This window comes from Salvelinus alpinus, chromosome 4 (assembly GCF_045679555.1).
Source record: "Salvelinus alpinus chromosome 4, SLU_Salpinus.1, whole genome shotgun sequence".
NCBI lineage: Eukaryota > Metazoa > Chordata > Actinopteri > Salmoniformes > Salmonidae > Salvelinus > Salvelinus alpinus.
The window spans coordinates 13,338,044-13,354,320 of NC_092089.1; the positions used below are offsets into that span (position 1 = coordinate 13,338,044).

General features: G+C 45.5%; 1 protein-coding gene across 1 annotated transcript in view; it reads left to right on the forward strand.

Moving 5' to 3' along the window:
• The window catches only part of LOC139572854 (TGF-beta receptor type-2-like), a 75,966-nt gene that overhangs the window by 13,458 nt on the left and 46,231 nt on the right, over positions 1-16,277 (forward strand). Inside the window, exons 2-3 of the mRNA XM_071395664.1 lie at positions 1,687-1,837; positions 2,571-2,761. Coding sequence (XP_071251765.1) covers positions 1,687-1,837; positions 2,571-2,761 — 342 coding nt within the window. The remainder of the gene's footprint in view (positions 1-1,686; positions 1,838-2,570; positions 2,762-16,277) is intronic.

Here is a 16,277-nt window from a genome sequence, read left to right on the forward strand (position 1 = left end):
TACAGTCAGTCAGGAACTTACAGTCAGTCAGTCAGGAGCTTACAGTCAGTCAGTAAGGAACTTAGTCAGTCAGTCAGTCAGTCAGGAACTTACAGTCAGTCAGGAACTTACAGTCAGTCAGGAACTTACAGTCAGTCAGTCAGGGACTTACAGTCAGTCAGGAACTTACAGTCAGTCAGTCAGGAGCTTACAGTCAGTCAGTAAGGAACTTAGTCAGTCAGTCAGTCAGGAACTTACAGTCAGTCAGGAACTTACAGTCAGTCAGTCAGGGACTTACAGTCAGTCAGGAACTTACAGTCAGTCAGTCAGTAAGGAACTTACAGTCAGTCAGTCAGGAACTTACAGTCAGTCAGTCAGTCAGCCAGGAACTTACAGTCAGTCAGTCAGGAATTTACAGTCAGTCAGTCAGTCAGCCAGGAACTTACAGTCAGTCAGTCAGTAAGGAACTTACAGTCAGTCAGTCAGGAACTTACAGTCAGTCAGTCAGTCAGTCAGGAACTGACAGTCAGTCAGTCAGGAGCTTACAGTCAGTCAGTAAGGAACTTACAGTCAGTCAGTCAGGAACTTACAGTCAGTCAGTAAGGAATTTACAGTCAGTCAGTCAGTCAGTCAGTCAGGAACTTACAGTCAGTCAGTCAGTCAGCCAGGAACTTACAGTCAGTCAGTCAGCCAGGAACTTACAGTCAGTTAGTCAGTCAGTAACTTACAGTCAGTCAGTAAGGAACTTACAGTCAGTCAGTCAGTCAGGAACTTACAGTCAGTCAGTCAGTCAGGAACTTACAGTCAGTCAGTCAGTCAGTCAGGAACTTACAGTCAGTCAGTCAGTCAGGAACTTACAGTCAGTCAGTCAGGAACTTACAGTCAGTCAGTAAGGAACTTACAGTCAGTCAGTAAGAAACTTACAGTCAGTCAGTAAGGAACTTACAGTCAGTCAGTCAGGAACTTACAGTCAGTCAGTCAGGAACTTACCGTCAGTCAGTCAGTCAGTCAGGAACTTACAGTCAGTCAGTCCGGAGCTTACAGTCAGTCAGTAAGGAACTTACAGTCAGTCAGTAAGGAACTTACAGTCAGTCAGTCAGGAACTTACAGTCAGTCAGTCAGGAACTCACAGTCAGTCAGGAACTTACAGTCAGTCAATTAGTCAGTCAGGAACTCCCAGTCAGACAGACAGGAGCTTACAGTCAGTCAGGAACTGACAGTCAGACAGGAACTTACAGTCAGTCAGGAACTCCCAGTCAGTCAGTCAGGAACTCCCAGTCAGACAGACCAGAGGTTTGTCAGGACAAGGCAGGCCTCAACAGGTCAGGGAGCAGAGAGAGGATAGAGATCACCCTCAGAGAAAGACATGCTGGAGCAGACTGATCCCGTGTGGCTCAGTTGGTAGAGCATGAAACTTACAACACCTGGGGTTGTGAGTTCAATTCCCGTTGGGGACCAGTATGAACAAATAGAGACATGTAAACACTCACTACTGTAAGTTGCTCTGGATAAGAGCATCTGCTAAATGACTCACAATGTAAAAAATGATTACGTTGCTGCCATGCAGTTCACCCCTGTGATTGAGGAGGGTTACAGTTCAGCACTTAGCGATGTGTTTTTGTGTGAAAAGCAATATAGTTACATCATATGAATCGATCGATTGATTGAATGACAACATATTGAATTTAATTCATTGTGTTTCCCTAGATGGGATGTTCCAGCCATCCTTCAGTCTCAACAAGTTGTGTAAGTTCTGTGACGTGGAGTCTTCGTCCTGCAATGGAACAGGAAGCTGCCTCTCTAACTGCTCCATCACCTCCATCTGTCCTCTGGAGCAGGAAGTCTGCGTCGCCATCTGGTAGGATTACGGGGGGGGGGGGGGGGTCTGTGTCAGTCTCCATCTGGTAGGGTTACAGTGGAGGGGGGGGTCTGTGTCAGTCTCCATCTGGTAGGGTTACAGTGTGGGGGGGAGGGGGGGGTCTGTGTCAGTCTCCATCTGGTAGGGTTACAGTGGAGGGGGGGGGGGGGGTCTCTGTCAGTCTCCATCTGGTAGGGTTACAGTGGAGGGGGGGGGGGTCTGTGTCAGTCTCCATCTGGTAGGGCTACAGTGGGGGGGGGGGGGTCTGTGTCAGTCTCCATCTGGTAGGGTTACAGTGGGGGGGTCTGTGTCAGTCTCCATCTGATAGGGTTACTGTGGAGAGGGGGGGGTGTCTGTGTCAGTCTCCATCTGGTAGGGGTACAGTGGAGAGGGGGGGGGGGGGGTCTGTCTGTCTCCCCCTCTCTGTCTGTCTGTCTGTCTCTGTCTGTCTGTCTGTCTGTGTGTCTTACGATCTCTCTGTCTGTGTGTGTGTCTTACGATCTCTCTGTCTGTGTGTGTCTGTACGATCTCTCTGTCTGTGTGTGTCTGTGCCTGTCTCTCTGTCTGTGTGTGTCTCTCTGTCTGACTCTCTCTCTCTCTCCGTGTGTGTCTGTGCATGTCTCTCTGTCTGACTCCCTCTCTCTGTCTGTGTGTGTCTGTGCCTGTCTCTCTGTCTGTGTGTGTCTGTGCCTGTCTCTCTGTCTGACTCCCTCTCTCTGTCCGTTATCTCCAGGAGGAAGAATGCCGGTAACTACAGCATTGAGACTCTGTGTCATGACCCCTCCAAGCCTCTGTACGGCGTGGAGCTGGATGACTACAACAGCTCTACGTGTACCATGAAAGAGAAGAAGAGCTCTGGAGGACCGCTGTTCATCTGCTCCTGTACTGAGGAGGAGTGTAACGATAACCTGGCCTTCGCTCCCGGTGAGTACCTTACACACCTACTGTATCAGTCAATTCATCTAATACACTGTTAGTGAGTACCTTACACACCTACTGTATCAGTCAATTCATCTAATACACTGTTAGTGAGTACCTTCTCCCACCTACTGTATCAGTCAATTCATCTAATGCACTGTTAGTGAGTACCTTCCACACCTACTGTATCAGCCAATTCATCTAATACACTGTTAGTGAGTACCTTACACACCTACTGTATCAGTCAATTCATCTAATACACTGTTAGTGAGTACCTTACACACCTACTGTATCAGTCAATTCATCTAATACACTGTTAGTGAGTACCTTCTCCCACCTACTGTATCAGTCAATTCATCTAATACACTGTTAGTGAGTACCTTCTCCCACCTACTGTATCAGTCAATTCATCTAATACACTGTTAGTGAGTACCTTCTCACACCTACTGTATCAGTCAATTCATCTAATACACTGTTAGTGAGTACCTTCCACACCTACTGTATCAGTCAATTCATCTAATACACTGTTAGTGAGTACCTTCCACACCTACTGTATCAGTCAATTCATCTAATACACTGTTAGTGAGTACCTTACACACCTACTGTATCAGTCAATTCATCTAATACACTGTTAGTGAGTACCTTACACACCTACTGTATCAGTCAATTCATCTAATACACTGTTAGTGAGTACCTTACACACCTACTGTATCAGTCAATTCATCTAATACACTGTTAGTGAGTACCTTACACACCTACTGTATCAGTCAATTCATCCAATACACTGTTAGTGAGTACCTTACACACCTACTGTATCAGTCAATTCATCCAATACACTGTTAGTGAGTACCTTCCACACCTACTGTATCAGTCAATTCATCTAATACACTGTTAGTGAGTACCTTCTCCCACCTACTGTATCAGTCAATTCATCTAATACACGTATTCTACTACATTGAATCATTCATCATCTGTTACCTTATCCCTCCACTAAATCATCCTGTCATTTACATAGCTGACAAATACAGCAGGAAACACGGTGTCATTGGATAACACTGTAAGGAACTAGAGGGTAACGATGTCGCAGACACTGGAAACTTTACAGGAGGAAACAGCCAATCTCTTTCTAGTTATACTGTTAGAAACCAGAGAGTAACGGGGTCGTAGACACTGGAAACTTTACAGGAGGAAACAGCCAATCTCTTTCTAGTTATACTGTAAGAAACCAGAGGGTAACGGGGTCGTAGACACTGGAAACTTTACAGGAGGAAACAGCCAATCTCTTTCTAGTTATACTGTTAGAAACCAGAGAGAAACGGTATCGTAGACACTGGAAACTTTACAGGAGGACACAGCTAATCTCTTTCTAGTTACACTGTACGGGTTTCTACCATCTACCACCACTGAAAGGGAGAGTTGAGGTACATATTAGTCATTTAGCAGATGCTCTTATCCAGAGCGACGTACCTGGGGCGATATGGGTGAAGTGCCTTGCTCAGGGGCACATCGGCAGTACTGTAGGATAGAACAGGCTGTCGTATTAGTTTCAGAGTGGAGACGATGTGGGACGGCGTTCCTCTCCGTCCTCGCTACAGGAAGACCTACTACGCTGTCTACTGCTGGGAGAGATTGACAGCCCTGCTGCAGCTCAGATATCCAGCTGGAGAGGGAGAGGGAGACAAATGTAGTGTGGGTCCTATCTCCTCCAGCCCTGTGAGAGGTAGAGGTAGAGGTATACAGTGTAGAATAGTGTGGGCCCTATCTCCTCCAGCCCTGTGAGAGGTAGAGGTAGAGGGAGACAAATGTAGTGTGGGACCTGTCTCCTCCAGCCCTGTGAGAGGTAGAGGTATACAGTGTAGAATAGTGTGGGACCTGTCTCCTCCAGCCCTGTGAGAGGGAGAGGTAGAGGTATACAGTGTAGAATAGTGTGGGACCTGTCTCCTCCAGCCCTGTGAGAGGTAGAGGTAGAGGGAGACAAATGTAGTGTGGGACCTGTCTCCTCCAGCCCTGTGAGAGGTAGAGGTATACAGTGTAGAATAGTGTGGGACCTGTCTCCTCCAGCCCTGTGAGAGGTAGAGGTAGAGGGAGACAAATGTAGTGTGGTGTAGCGTGGGATCTGTGGGGCCTTGCAAGAGATCTCAGACATGTGGTTTCCTGTCTGTGCTTTACTCAAAGCAGTAACATCTCAGCCACGTGCTACTGCACAGACTGTCTAGAAATATAGAGAGAGACAGGAGAGGGGGAGAGAGGAGGGGAGAGATAGAGACAGGAGAGGGGGAGAGAGAAGGAGAAAGAGAGACAGGAGAGGGGAGAGAGAAGGAGAGAGAGAGACAGGAGAGGGGAGAGAGAGAAGAGGGGAGAGAGAGAGACAGGAGAGGGGGAGAGAGAAGGAGAGAGAGAGAGACAGGAGAGGGAGAGAGAGATTTTGATTTGAGAGAGGGGAAGAAGAGAGAGAGAGAGAACAGACAGAGGGAGGGAGAGAGAGAAAGAGGTGAATATGGTGAGAGAGAGAGACAGAGAGAGAGAGGGTGCCTGGAGGTGACAGCATTCCCTCCCCCATATCAAATCAAATCAAAGTTTATTTGTCACGTGCGCTGAATACAGTGAAATGCTTACTTACAGGCTCTAACCAATAGTGCAAAAAAGGTATTAGTTGAACAATAGGTAAGTAAAGAAATAAAACAACAGTAAAAAGACAGTGAAAAACAGTAGCATATGCCCCCCTAGGCACAACTATGACAACATAACCAACAAAAACGGGTCACAACTCCTGCAGCTCTGTCGCACGCTGGGTATGTATCATAGTCAATGGTAGGCTTCGAGGGGACTCCTATGGTAGGTTCACCTATAGCTCATCTCTTGGCAGTTGTACTGTGGACTACTTTATCACTGACCTCAACCCAGAGTCTCTCAGAGCGTTCACAGTCAGCCCACTGACACCCCTATCAGATCACAGCAAAATCACGGTCTACTTGAACAGAGCAATACTCAATCATGAGGCATCAAAGCCAAAGGAACTGAATAATATTAAGAAATGCTATAGATGGAAGGAATGTAGTGTGGAAACCTACCAAAAAACTATTGGCCAACAACAAATTCAATCCCTTCTAGACAACTCCCTGTACAAAACGTTCCACTGTAATAGTGAAGGTGTAAACTTGGCAGTAGAAAATGTTAACAGTATATTTGATCTCTCAGCTTCCCTATCAAATCGAAAAATGTCAAACAGAAAACCAAAGAAAAAGAAAAACAATGACAAATGGTTTGATGAAGAATGCAAAAATCTAAGAAAGAAATTGAGAAACCTGTCCAACCAAAAACATAGAGACCCAGAAAATCTGAGTCTACGCCTTCACTGTGGTGAATCACTAAATCAATACAGAAATACACTACGGAAAAAGAAGGAACAGCACGTCAGAAATCAGCTCCATGTAATTGAAGAATCCATAGACTCTAACCACTTCTGGGAAAATTTGAAAACACTAAACAAACAACAACACAAAGAATTATCTATCCAAAACGGAGATGTATGGGTAAACCACTTCTCCAATCTTTTTGGCTCTATAACAAAGAATAAAGAGCAAAAACATATACATGATCAAATACAAATCTTAGAATCAGCTATTAAAGACTACCAGAACCCACTGGATTCTCCAATTACCTTGAATGAGCTACAGGACAAAATAAAAACCCTCCAACCCAAAAAAGCCTGTGGTGTTGATGGTATCCTTAATGAAATGATCAAATATACAGACAACAAATTCCAATTGTCTATATTTAAACTCTTTAACATCAATCTCAGCTCTGGCATCTTCCCCAATATTTGGAACCAAGGACTGATCACCACAATCCACAAAAGTGGAGACAAATTTGACCCCAATAACTACCGTGGGATATGTGTCAACAGCAACGTTGGGAAAATCCTCAGCATTATCATTAACAGCAGACGGGTTCGTACATGTCCTCAGTGAAAACAATGTACTAAGCAAATGTCAAATTAAAATAGGCAAAAAACACACACATTTCTTCCCCCAGGGCCGTGGGGTGAGACAGGGATGCAGCTTAAGCCCCACCCTCTTCAACATATATATCAACAAATTGGCGAGGGCACTAGGACAGTCTGCAGCACCCGGCCTCACCATACTAGAATCTGAAGTCAAATGTCTACTGTTTGCTGATGATCTGGTGCTTCTGTCACCAACCAAGGAGGGCCTACAGCAGCACCTAGATCTTCTGCACAGATTCTGCCAGACCTGGGCCCTGACAGTAAATCTCAGTAAGAGAAAAAAATGGTGTTCCAAAAAAGGTCCAGTCGTCAGGACAACAAATAAAAAGTCTATCTAGACACCGTTGTCCTAAAGCACACAAAAAAATACACATACCTCGGCCTAAACATCAGCGCCACAGGTAACTTCCACAAAGCTGAGACAAGGCAAGAAGGGCCTTCTATGCCATCAAAAGGAACATAAAAAATGTATAGAACCCATTGCCCTTTATGGTTGTGAGGTCTGGGGTCCGCTCACCAACCAAGAATTCACAAAATGGGACAAACATCAAATTAAGCAAAAATATCCCCAGTTTACAATGTAGAACACCCAATAATGCATGCAGAGCAGAATTAGGACGATACCCACTAATTATCAAAATCCAGAAAAGAGCCGTTAAATTCTACAACCACCTAAAAGGAAGCGATTCCCAAACCTTCCATAACAAAGCTACCACCTACAGAGAGTGGAACCTGGAGAAGAGTCCCCTAAGCAAACTGGTCCTAGGGCTCTGTTCACAAACACAAACACACCCCACAGAGCCCCAGGTCAACAGCACAATTAGACCCAACCAAATCATGAGAAAACAAAAAGATAATTACTTGACACATTGGAAAGAATTAACAAAAAAACTGAGAAAACTAAAATGCTATTTGGCCCTAAACAGTGAGTACACTGTGGCAGAATACCTGACCACTGTGACTGACCCAAATTTAAGGAAAGCTTTGACTATGTACAGACTCAGTGAGCATAGCCTTGCTATTGAGAAAGGCCGCCGTAGGCACACCTGGCTCTCTAGAGAAGACAGGAAATGTGCACACTGCCCACAAAATGAGGTGGAAACTGAGCTGCACTTCCTAACCTCCTGCCAAATGTATGACCATATTAGAGACACGTATTTCCCTCAGATTGCACAGATCCGCAAAAAATTCGAAAACAAACCTGATTTTGATAAACTCCCATATCTACTGGGTGAAATACCTGTGTTCCATCACAGCAGCAAGATTTGTGACCTGTTGCCACAAGAAAAGGGCAACCAGTGAAGAACAAACACCATTGTAAATACAACCCATATTTATGTTTATTTATTTTCCCTTTTGTACTTTAACTATTTGCACATAGTTACAACACTGTATGTAGACATAATATGACATTTGTAATGTATTTATTCTTTTGGAGCTTTTATGAGTGTAATGTTTACTGTTCATTTTTATTGTTTATTTCATTTTCGTATATTATCTACTTCACTTGCTTTGGGAATGTTAACATATGTTTCCCATGCCAATAAAGCACCTTGAATTGAATTAAATTGAGAGAGGGGGGCAGACAGAGAGAGGAAGAGATGGTGCGAGAGGGCAGAAGGCTGTGGTCCTCCAGCTCTTTTCCAAGCAGAGAGACAGGGAGGCAGAAGGCTGTGGTCCACCAGGTCTTTTCCAAGCAGAGAGACAGGGAGGCAGAAGGCTGTGGTCCTCCAGCACTTTTCCAAGCAGAGAGACAGGGAGGCAGAAGGCTGTGATCCTCCAGCTCTCTTCCAAGCAGAGAGACAGGGAGGCAGAAGGCTGTGGTCCTCCAGCTCTTTTCCAAGCAGAGAGACAGGGAGGCAGGAGGCTGTGGTCCATCCAGCTCTTTTCCAAGCAGAGAGACAGGGAGGCAGGAGGCTGTGGTCCACCAGCTCTTTTCCAAGCAGAGAGACAGGGAGACAGGAGGCTGTGGTCTGTTTATTTATAGGACTGATTCCACAGCTTATTCCTGCTCTATAAATGCCTTGCATTGTTGTCCCCTTTGGTGCTAGCATAGCAAAGCATTCTCTCCCTAGGCCCTAGCATTCCCTAGCATAGCAAAGCATTCTCTCCCTAGGCCCTAGCATTCCCTAGCATAGCATAACATTCTCTCCCTAGGCCCTATCATTCCCTAGCATAGCATAGCATTCTCTCCCTAGGCCCTAGCATCCCCTAGCATAGCATAGCGTTCTCCCTCTAGGCTCTATCATTCACTAGCAAAGCATTCTCTCCCTAGGTCCTAGCATAGCATAGCATTCTCTCCCTAGGCCCTATCATTCCCTAGCATAGCATAGCATTCTCCCCCTAGACCCTATCATTCCCTAGCATAGTGTTACGCACGCCTCTGAGAAGAGGGAACGCAACTCCCTGCTGCAACTCAACTCCCTGTGAAGTGTAAGAGGTATGGACTGTAGGCGTGAGTAAGGACGACAAAGGCAGATTTTACCGTTACTAGGATTTATTTCCTTACGGTAATATGGGGAAAAGGGGCTGGACGGAACCAAAGCAAAGAAAGTAAATATCAAAGTTCCCCCTCTCCTTTCTAACCTGCCTGCTCACTTAACTTACCTATCTTAGCACCACCTGGTGCCATAACCAAAATACAGGGGGTGGTCCGCCCAGGTCTTACCTAGTGTGCCTAGACAATGAATATACTACGGGTATATGTATGCCCGCGGGCCTCTTGCCTAAGCACTCCCTAGGTGCCTTCCCCTTCCCCCCTGGGAACAAATGAAACAGAATAATTATTAACAATTTCACAAACACTTTACAACAAAACTGAGTAAACTAACTCAGGCCACTAAAGAACAACACAGAACATAGCAAAGCTGCTACCAACAACAACTAACATAGTAAATTAACCCAAAGCCATCAGCCTCCTCTCTTAGCAAATATCTCTCTCACAATCAAACTCTCTGCATTCCTCAGCCTACAATGATCTCTCTCTAATCTCTAATCTCTACCTCCAAAAATATCTATTTTCCTGAACAGAACACTGGCTTTTATATTCCTCAGGTGGCAAAGGTAATTAGTGTCAGCTGCTTCTTGACGAGGGGGCGTGGTCAGCTCTCCAATTATCAATTAGCCATGGAGAACTCAGGAAGCTATCTCCTGAAACACACACTCAAATACATACCACAACACAGAAAACTGGGGAACGTAACACATAGCATAGCATTTTCCCCCTAGGCCCTATCATTCCCTAGCATAGTATTCTCCCCCTAGGCCCTAGCATCCCCTTGCATAGCATAGCATTCTCCCCCTAGGCCCTAGCATTCCCTAGCATAGCGTAGCATTCCCCTCCTACTCCATATCATTCCCTTGCATAGCATAGCATAGCTTTCTCCCCCTAGGCCCTAGCATAGCATAGCATTTTCCACCTAGGCCCTATCATTCCCTAGCATAACACAGCATAGCATTCTCCCCATAGGCCCTATCATTCACTAGCATAGCATTCTCCCCCTAGGCCCTAGCATAGGATAGCATTTCCCCCTAGGCCCTATCATTCCCTAGCATAGCATAGCATAGCATTCTCCCCTAGGCCCTAGCATTCACTAGCATAGCATGGCATTCCCCCCCTAGGCCCTAGCATAGCATAGCATATTATAGCATTCTCCCCCTAGGCCTTATCATTCACTAGCATAGCATAGCATTCTCCCCCTAGGCCTTATCATTCACTAGCATAGCATAGCATTCTCCCCTAGGCCCTATCATTCACTAGCATAGCATAGCATTCTCCCCTAGGTCCTATCATTCACTAGCATAGCATAACACCCCCCCCCCCTAGGCCCTAGCATAGCATAGCATATTATAGCATTCTCCCCCTAGGCCCTATCATTCACTAGCATAGCATAGCATTCTCCCCCTAGGCCCTATCATTCACTAGCATAGCATAGCATTCTCCCCCTAGGCCCTATCATTCACTAGCATAGCATAGCATTCTCCCCTAGGCCCTATCATTCACTAGCATAGCATAGCATTCTCCCCTAGGCCCTATCATTCACTAGCAAAGCATTCTCCTGACGTGCCTAGAGCAGTCTTACTGTGGGCCACCAAGTTATACAGAAACTACAACTCTGTGTTTGGGTCATTCATTGTGTGTGTTTGTGTGAGTGTGTACGTGTGTATCCACGCCTACTTTAGTAGAGAGCTAATTCATAACATAGAAATACTACTAGATCAGCAAATGTCTGTTGAGAAATGAACGATTGTCAAGACAACAGATCCAGATGTTACTAATCAACCAGAGATGTATCAGTCTTGTCTGTTGTTCCTGTGTTTCCTGTCGGCTTCCTGTGTTTCCTGTCGGCTTCCTGTGTTTCCTGTCGGCTTCCTGTGTTTCCTGTCGGCTTCCTGTGTTTCCTGTCGGCTTCCTGTGTTTCCTGTCGGCTTGGACCAGACAACTCTAGTTTCTAATCATTCACTCAGCCTCATGAAGATCTGTCTGGATCACTGTGTTACTCTGCAATGTCCTCCTTTTTTAGCTTGTGAAGTTGACGGCTTCAATTGGGAAGTAAAGCGTAGTCAACATTGAGACGTGAAGCGTAGCGTAGTCAACATTGAGAAGGGAAGTGTAGTCAACATTGAGAAGGGAAGTGTAGTCAACATTGAGACGTGAAGCGTAGTCAACATTGAGAAGGGAAGCGTAGTCAACATTGAGATGTGAAGCGTAGTCAACATTGAGAAGGGAAGTGTAGTCAACATTGAGACGTGAAGCGTAGTCAACATTGAGACGGGAAGTGTAGTCAACATTGAGACGGGAAGCGTAGTCAACATTGAGAAGGGAAGTGTAGTCAACATTGAGACGTGAAGCGTAGTCAACATTGAGACGGGAAGTGTAGTCAACATTGAGACGGGAAGCGTAGTCAACATTGAGAAGGGAAGTGTAGTCAACATTGAGAGGGGAAGTGTAGTCAACATTGAGACGTGAAGTGTAGTCAACATTGAGAAGGGAAGCGTAGTCAACATTGAGACGGGAAGCGTAGTCAACATTGAGAAGGGAAGCGTAGTCAACATTGAGAAGGGAAGTGTAGTCAACATTGAGAAGGGAAGCGTAGTCAACATTGAGAAGGGAAGCGTAGTCAACATTGAGAAGGGAAGCGTAGTCAACATTGAGAAGGGAAGCGTAGTCAACATTGAGAAGGGAAGTGTAGTCAACATTGAGAAGGGAAGTGTAGTCAACATTGAGAAGGGAAGTGTAGTCAACATTGAGACGGGAAGCGTAGTCAACATTGAGAAGGGAAGTGTAGTCAACATTGAGACGGGAAGCGTAGTCAACATTGAGAAGGGAAGCGTAGTCAACATTGAGAAGGGAAGCGTAGTCAACATTGAGAAGGGAAGCGTAGTCAACATTGAGAAGGGAAGCGTAGTCAACATTGAGAAGGGAAGTGTAGTCAACATTGAGAAGGGAAGCGTAGTCAACATTGAGAAGGGAAGCGTAGTCAACATTGAGAAGGGAAGCGTAGTCAACATTGAGAAGGGAAGCGTAGTCAACATTGAGAAGGGAAGCGTAGTCAACATTGAGAAGGGAAGCGTAGTCAACATTGAGAAGGGAAGTGTAGTCAACATTGAGAAGGGAAGCGTAGTCAACATTGAGAAGGGAAGCGTAGTCAACATTGAGAAGGGAAGCGTAGTCAACATTGAGAAGGGAAGCGTAGTCAACATTGAGAAGGGAAGCGTAGTCAACATTGAGAAGGGAAGCGTAGTCAACATTGAGACGGGAAGCGTAGTCAACATTGAGAAGGGAAGCGTAGTCAACATTGAGAAGGGAAGCGTAGTCAACATTGAGAAGGGAAGCGTAGTCAACATTGAGAAGGGAAGTGTAGTCAACATTGAGAAGGGAAGTGTAGTCAACATTGAGAAGGGAAGCGTAGTCAACATTGAGAAGGGAAGCGTAGTCAACATTGAGAAGGGAAGCGTAGTCAACATTGAGAAGGGTAGTGTAGTCAACATTGAGAAGGGAAGTGTAGTCAACATTGAGAAGGGAAGTGTAGTCAACATTGAGAAGGGAAGTGTAGTCAACATTGAGACGGGAAGTGTAGTCAACATTGAGAAGGGAAGCGTAGTCAACATTGAGAAGGGAAGCGTAGTCAACATTGAGAAGGGTAGTGTAGTCAACATTGAGAAGGGAAGTGTAGTCAACATTGAGAAGGGAAGTGTAGTCAACATTGAGAAGGGAAGCGTAGTCAACATTGAGAAGGGAAGTGTAGTCAACATTGAGACGGGAAGCGTAGTCAACATTGAGAAGGGAAGTGTAGTCAACATTGAGAAGGGAAGTGTAGTCAACATTGAGAAGGGAAGTGTAGTCAACATTGAGAAGGGTAGTGTAGTCAACATTGAGAAGGGTAGTGTAGTCAACATTGAGAAGGGTAGTGTAGTCAACATTGAGAAGGGAAGCGTAGTCAACATTGAGACGTGAAGCGTAGTCAACATTGAGAAGGGTAGTGTAGTCAACATTGAGAAGGGAAGTGTAGTCAACATTGAGAAGGGAAGTGTAGTCAACATTGAGAAGGGTAGTGTAGTCAACATTGAGAAGGGTAGTGTAGTCAACATTGAGAAGGGTAGTGTAGTCAACATTGAGAAGGGAAGCGTAGTCAACATTGAGAAGGGTAGTGTAGTCAACATTGAGAAGGGAAGCGTAGTCAACATTGAGACGGGAAGCGTAGTCAACATTGAGAAGGGAAGTGTAGTCAACATTGAGAAGGGAAGTGTAGTCAACATTGAGAAGGGAAGTGTAGTCAACATTGAGAAGGGTAGTGTAGTCAACATTGAGAAGGGAAGTGTAGTCAACATTGAGAAGGGAAGTGTAGTCAACATTGAGAAGGGTAGTGTAGTCAACATTGAGAAGGGTAGTGTAGTCAACATTGAGAAGGGAAGCGTAGTCAACATTGAGAAGGGAAGCGTAGTCAACATTGAGAAGGGTAGTGTAGTCAACATTGAGAAGGGTAGTGTAGTCAACATTGAGAAGGGTAGTGTAGTCAACATTGAGAAGGGTAGTGTAGTCAACATTGAGAAGGGTAGTGTAGTCAACATTGAGAAGGGTAGTGTAGTCAACATTGAGAAGGGTAGTGTAGTCAACATTGAGAAGGGTAGTGTAGTCAACATTGAGAAGGGTAGTGTAGTCAACATTGAGAAGGGTAGTGTAGTCAACATTGAGAAGGGTAGTGTAGTCAACATTGAGAAGGGTAGTGTAGTCAACATTGAGAAGGGTAGTGTAGTCAACATTGAGAAGGGTAGTGTAGTCAACATTGAGAAGGGAAGCGTAGTCAACATTGAGAAGGGTAGTGTAGTCAACATTGAGAAGGGAAGTGTAGTCAACATTGAGAAGGGAAGTGTAGTCAACATTGAGAAGGGAAGCGTAGTCAACATTGAGAAGGGAAGTGTAGTCAACATTGAGACGGGAAGCGTAGTCAACATTGAGAAGGGAAGTGTAGTCAACATTGAGAAGGGTAGTGTAGTCAACATTGAGAAGGGAAGTGTAGTCAACATTGAGAAGGGAAGTGTAGTCAACATTGAGAAGGGAAGCGTAGTCAACATTGAGAAGGGTAGTGTAGTCAACATTGAGAAGGGAAGTGTAGTCAACATTGAGAAGGGAAGTGTAGTCAACATTGAGAAGGGTAGTGTAGTCAACATTGAGAAGGGAAGTGTAGTCAACATTGAGAAGGGTAGTGTAGTCAACATTGAGAAGGGAAGCGTAGTCAACATTGAGAAGGGAAGCGTAGTCAACATTGAGAAGGGAAGTGTAGTCAACATTGAGAAGGGAAGTGTAGTCAACATTGAGAAGGGTAGTGTAGTCAACATTGAGAAGGGAAGCTTAGTCAACATTGAGAAGGGAAGTGTAGTCAACATTGAGAAGGGAAGTGTAGTCAACATTGAGAAGGGTAGTGTAGTCAACATTGAGAAGGGAAGTCACAAAAACAAGTTTATAGTAATGTTGTTGTTGTTGTTGTTGTCAGAATAACTTTCCCTCTCCAGAAGTAGCCTGTAATTCAACTCATGTGATTTAGAGATAAGGATATAATTAATGAATTAATTAATATAAATTGACGGTGTGTTGATAAGATCTGTCTGTGTTTGTTGTTCAAGGTCTCCTAGCTTGTTTCCATCCCTGGGTTATTTTAACAACCCCTGATTATGAATAATATCCTCCTCATCATCTGTCCCAAAGCATTCTGGTCACTGGCTTTTGTATTATAATAGAAGAAGAAGAAGGGAAAATATGTCTTGTTCCTTTATTCCAGTCAGTCGGTCGCTCTGTGAGATTTTACAGTTCCTCACACTGTGGAATCTTGGCCTGCAGTCACACTGAACATAACAGTTTTAAAGAGGAGTGACTCACGGGAAGACAGAGAGAGAGAGAGAGAGAGGGAGGGGGAGGGAGGGAGAGAGTGAGAGAGAGGAGGGGAGGTAGAGAGAGAGCGGGGGAGAGAGAGAGCGGGAGAGAGAGCGGGGGAGAGAGCGGGGGAGGGAGAGAACGGGAGAGAAAGTGGGGGAGACAGAGAGAGAGAGCAGGGGAGGGAGAGAGAGAGAGTGGGAGAGAGAGGGGGAGGTAGAGAGAGTGGTAGAGAGAGAGAGCGGGGGAGGGAGAGAGAGTGAGCAGGGGAGGGAGAGAGAGGGGGGAGAGAGGGAGGGGGGGAGGGAGAGAGAGTGAGCGGGGGAGGGAGATAGGGGGAGGGAGGGGGAGGGAGATAGGGGGAGGGAGGGGGAGGGAGAGAGAGTGAGCAGGGGAGGGAGAGAGAGGGGGAGGGGGAGAGAAAGAGAGTGGGAGAGGGGTAAGTAAAGAGAGTGAAAGGAGAGAAAGAGAGGCAGAGAGGACAGAGGGAAAGATATAGACTGAGAGAAAGAAAGAGGGGGGAGGTAGAGAGAGAGAAAGGGCAGAGAGGGTAGGAGGAGATAAAGAGAGAGGGGGAGGTAGAGAGAGAGAGAGAGGGCAGAGAGGGTGAGAGGAGATAAAGAGAGAGGGGGAGGTAGAGAGAGAGAGAGGGCAGAGAGGGTGAGAGGAGATAGATAATGGAATAGAACAGAGAGAGATATGAGACGTGGTTATAAAGCTGTTACCAGACCACATCAATAATGAGTGTGATAATCACATTAATATAGACCACATCAATAATGAGTGTGATAATCACATTAATATGGACCACATTACCATGATCACCAGTCTGTTCCTGGAAGGATTCCCTCTGCGTTCCAAATGACACCCCGTAGGGCTCTAGTCAGTAGGGTTAGGATTAGGATTAGGATTAGGGTTAGGATTAGGGTTAGGACTAGGGTTAGGGTTAGGATTAGGGTTAGGATTATGGTTAGGATTAGGATTAGGGTTAGGATTATGGTTAGGGCGACATTTGGGACGCCCATCCTCTTTGATCCCTTTCTGAACACGCGATGCTCTGTGATAAAGAGGGTTAGGATTAGGATTAGGGCGATGCTCTGTGATAAAGAGGGTTAGGATTAGGGTTAGGATTAGGATTAGGGCGA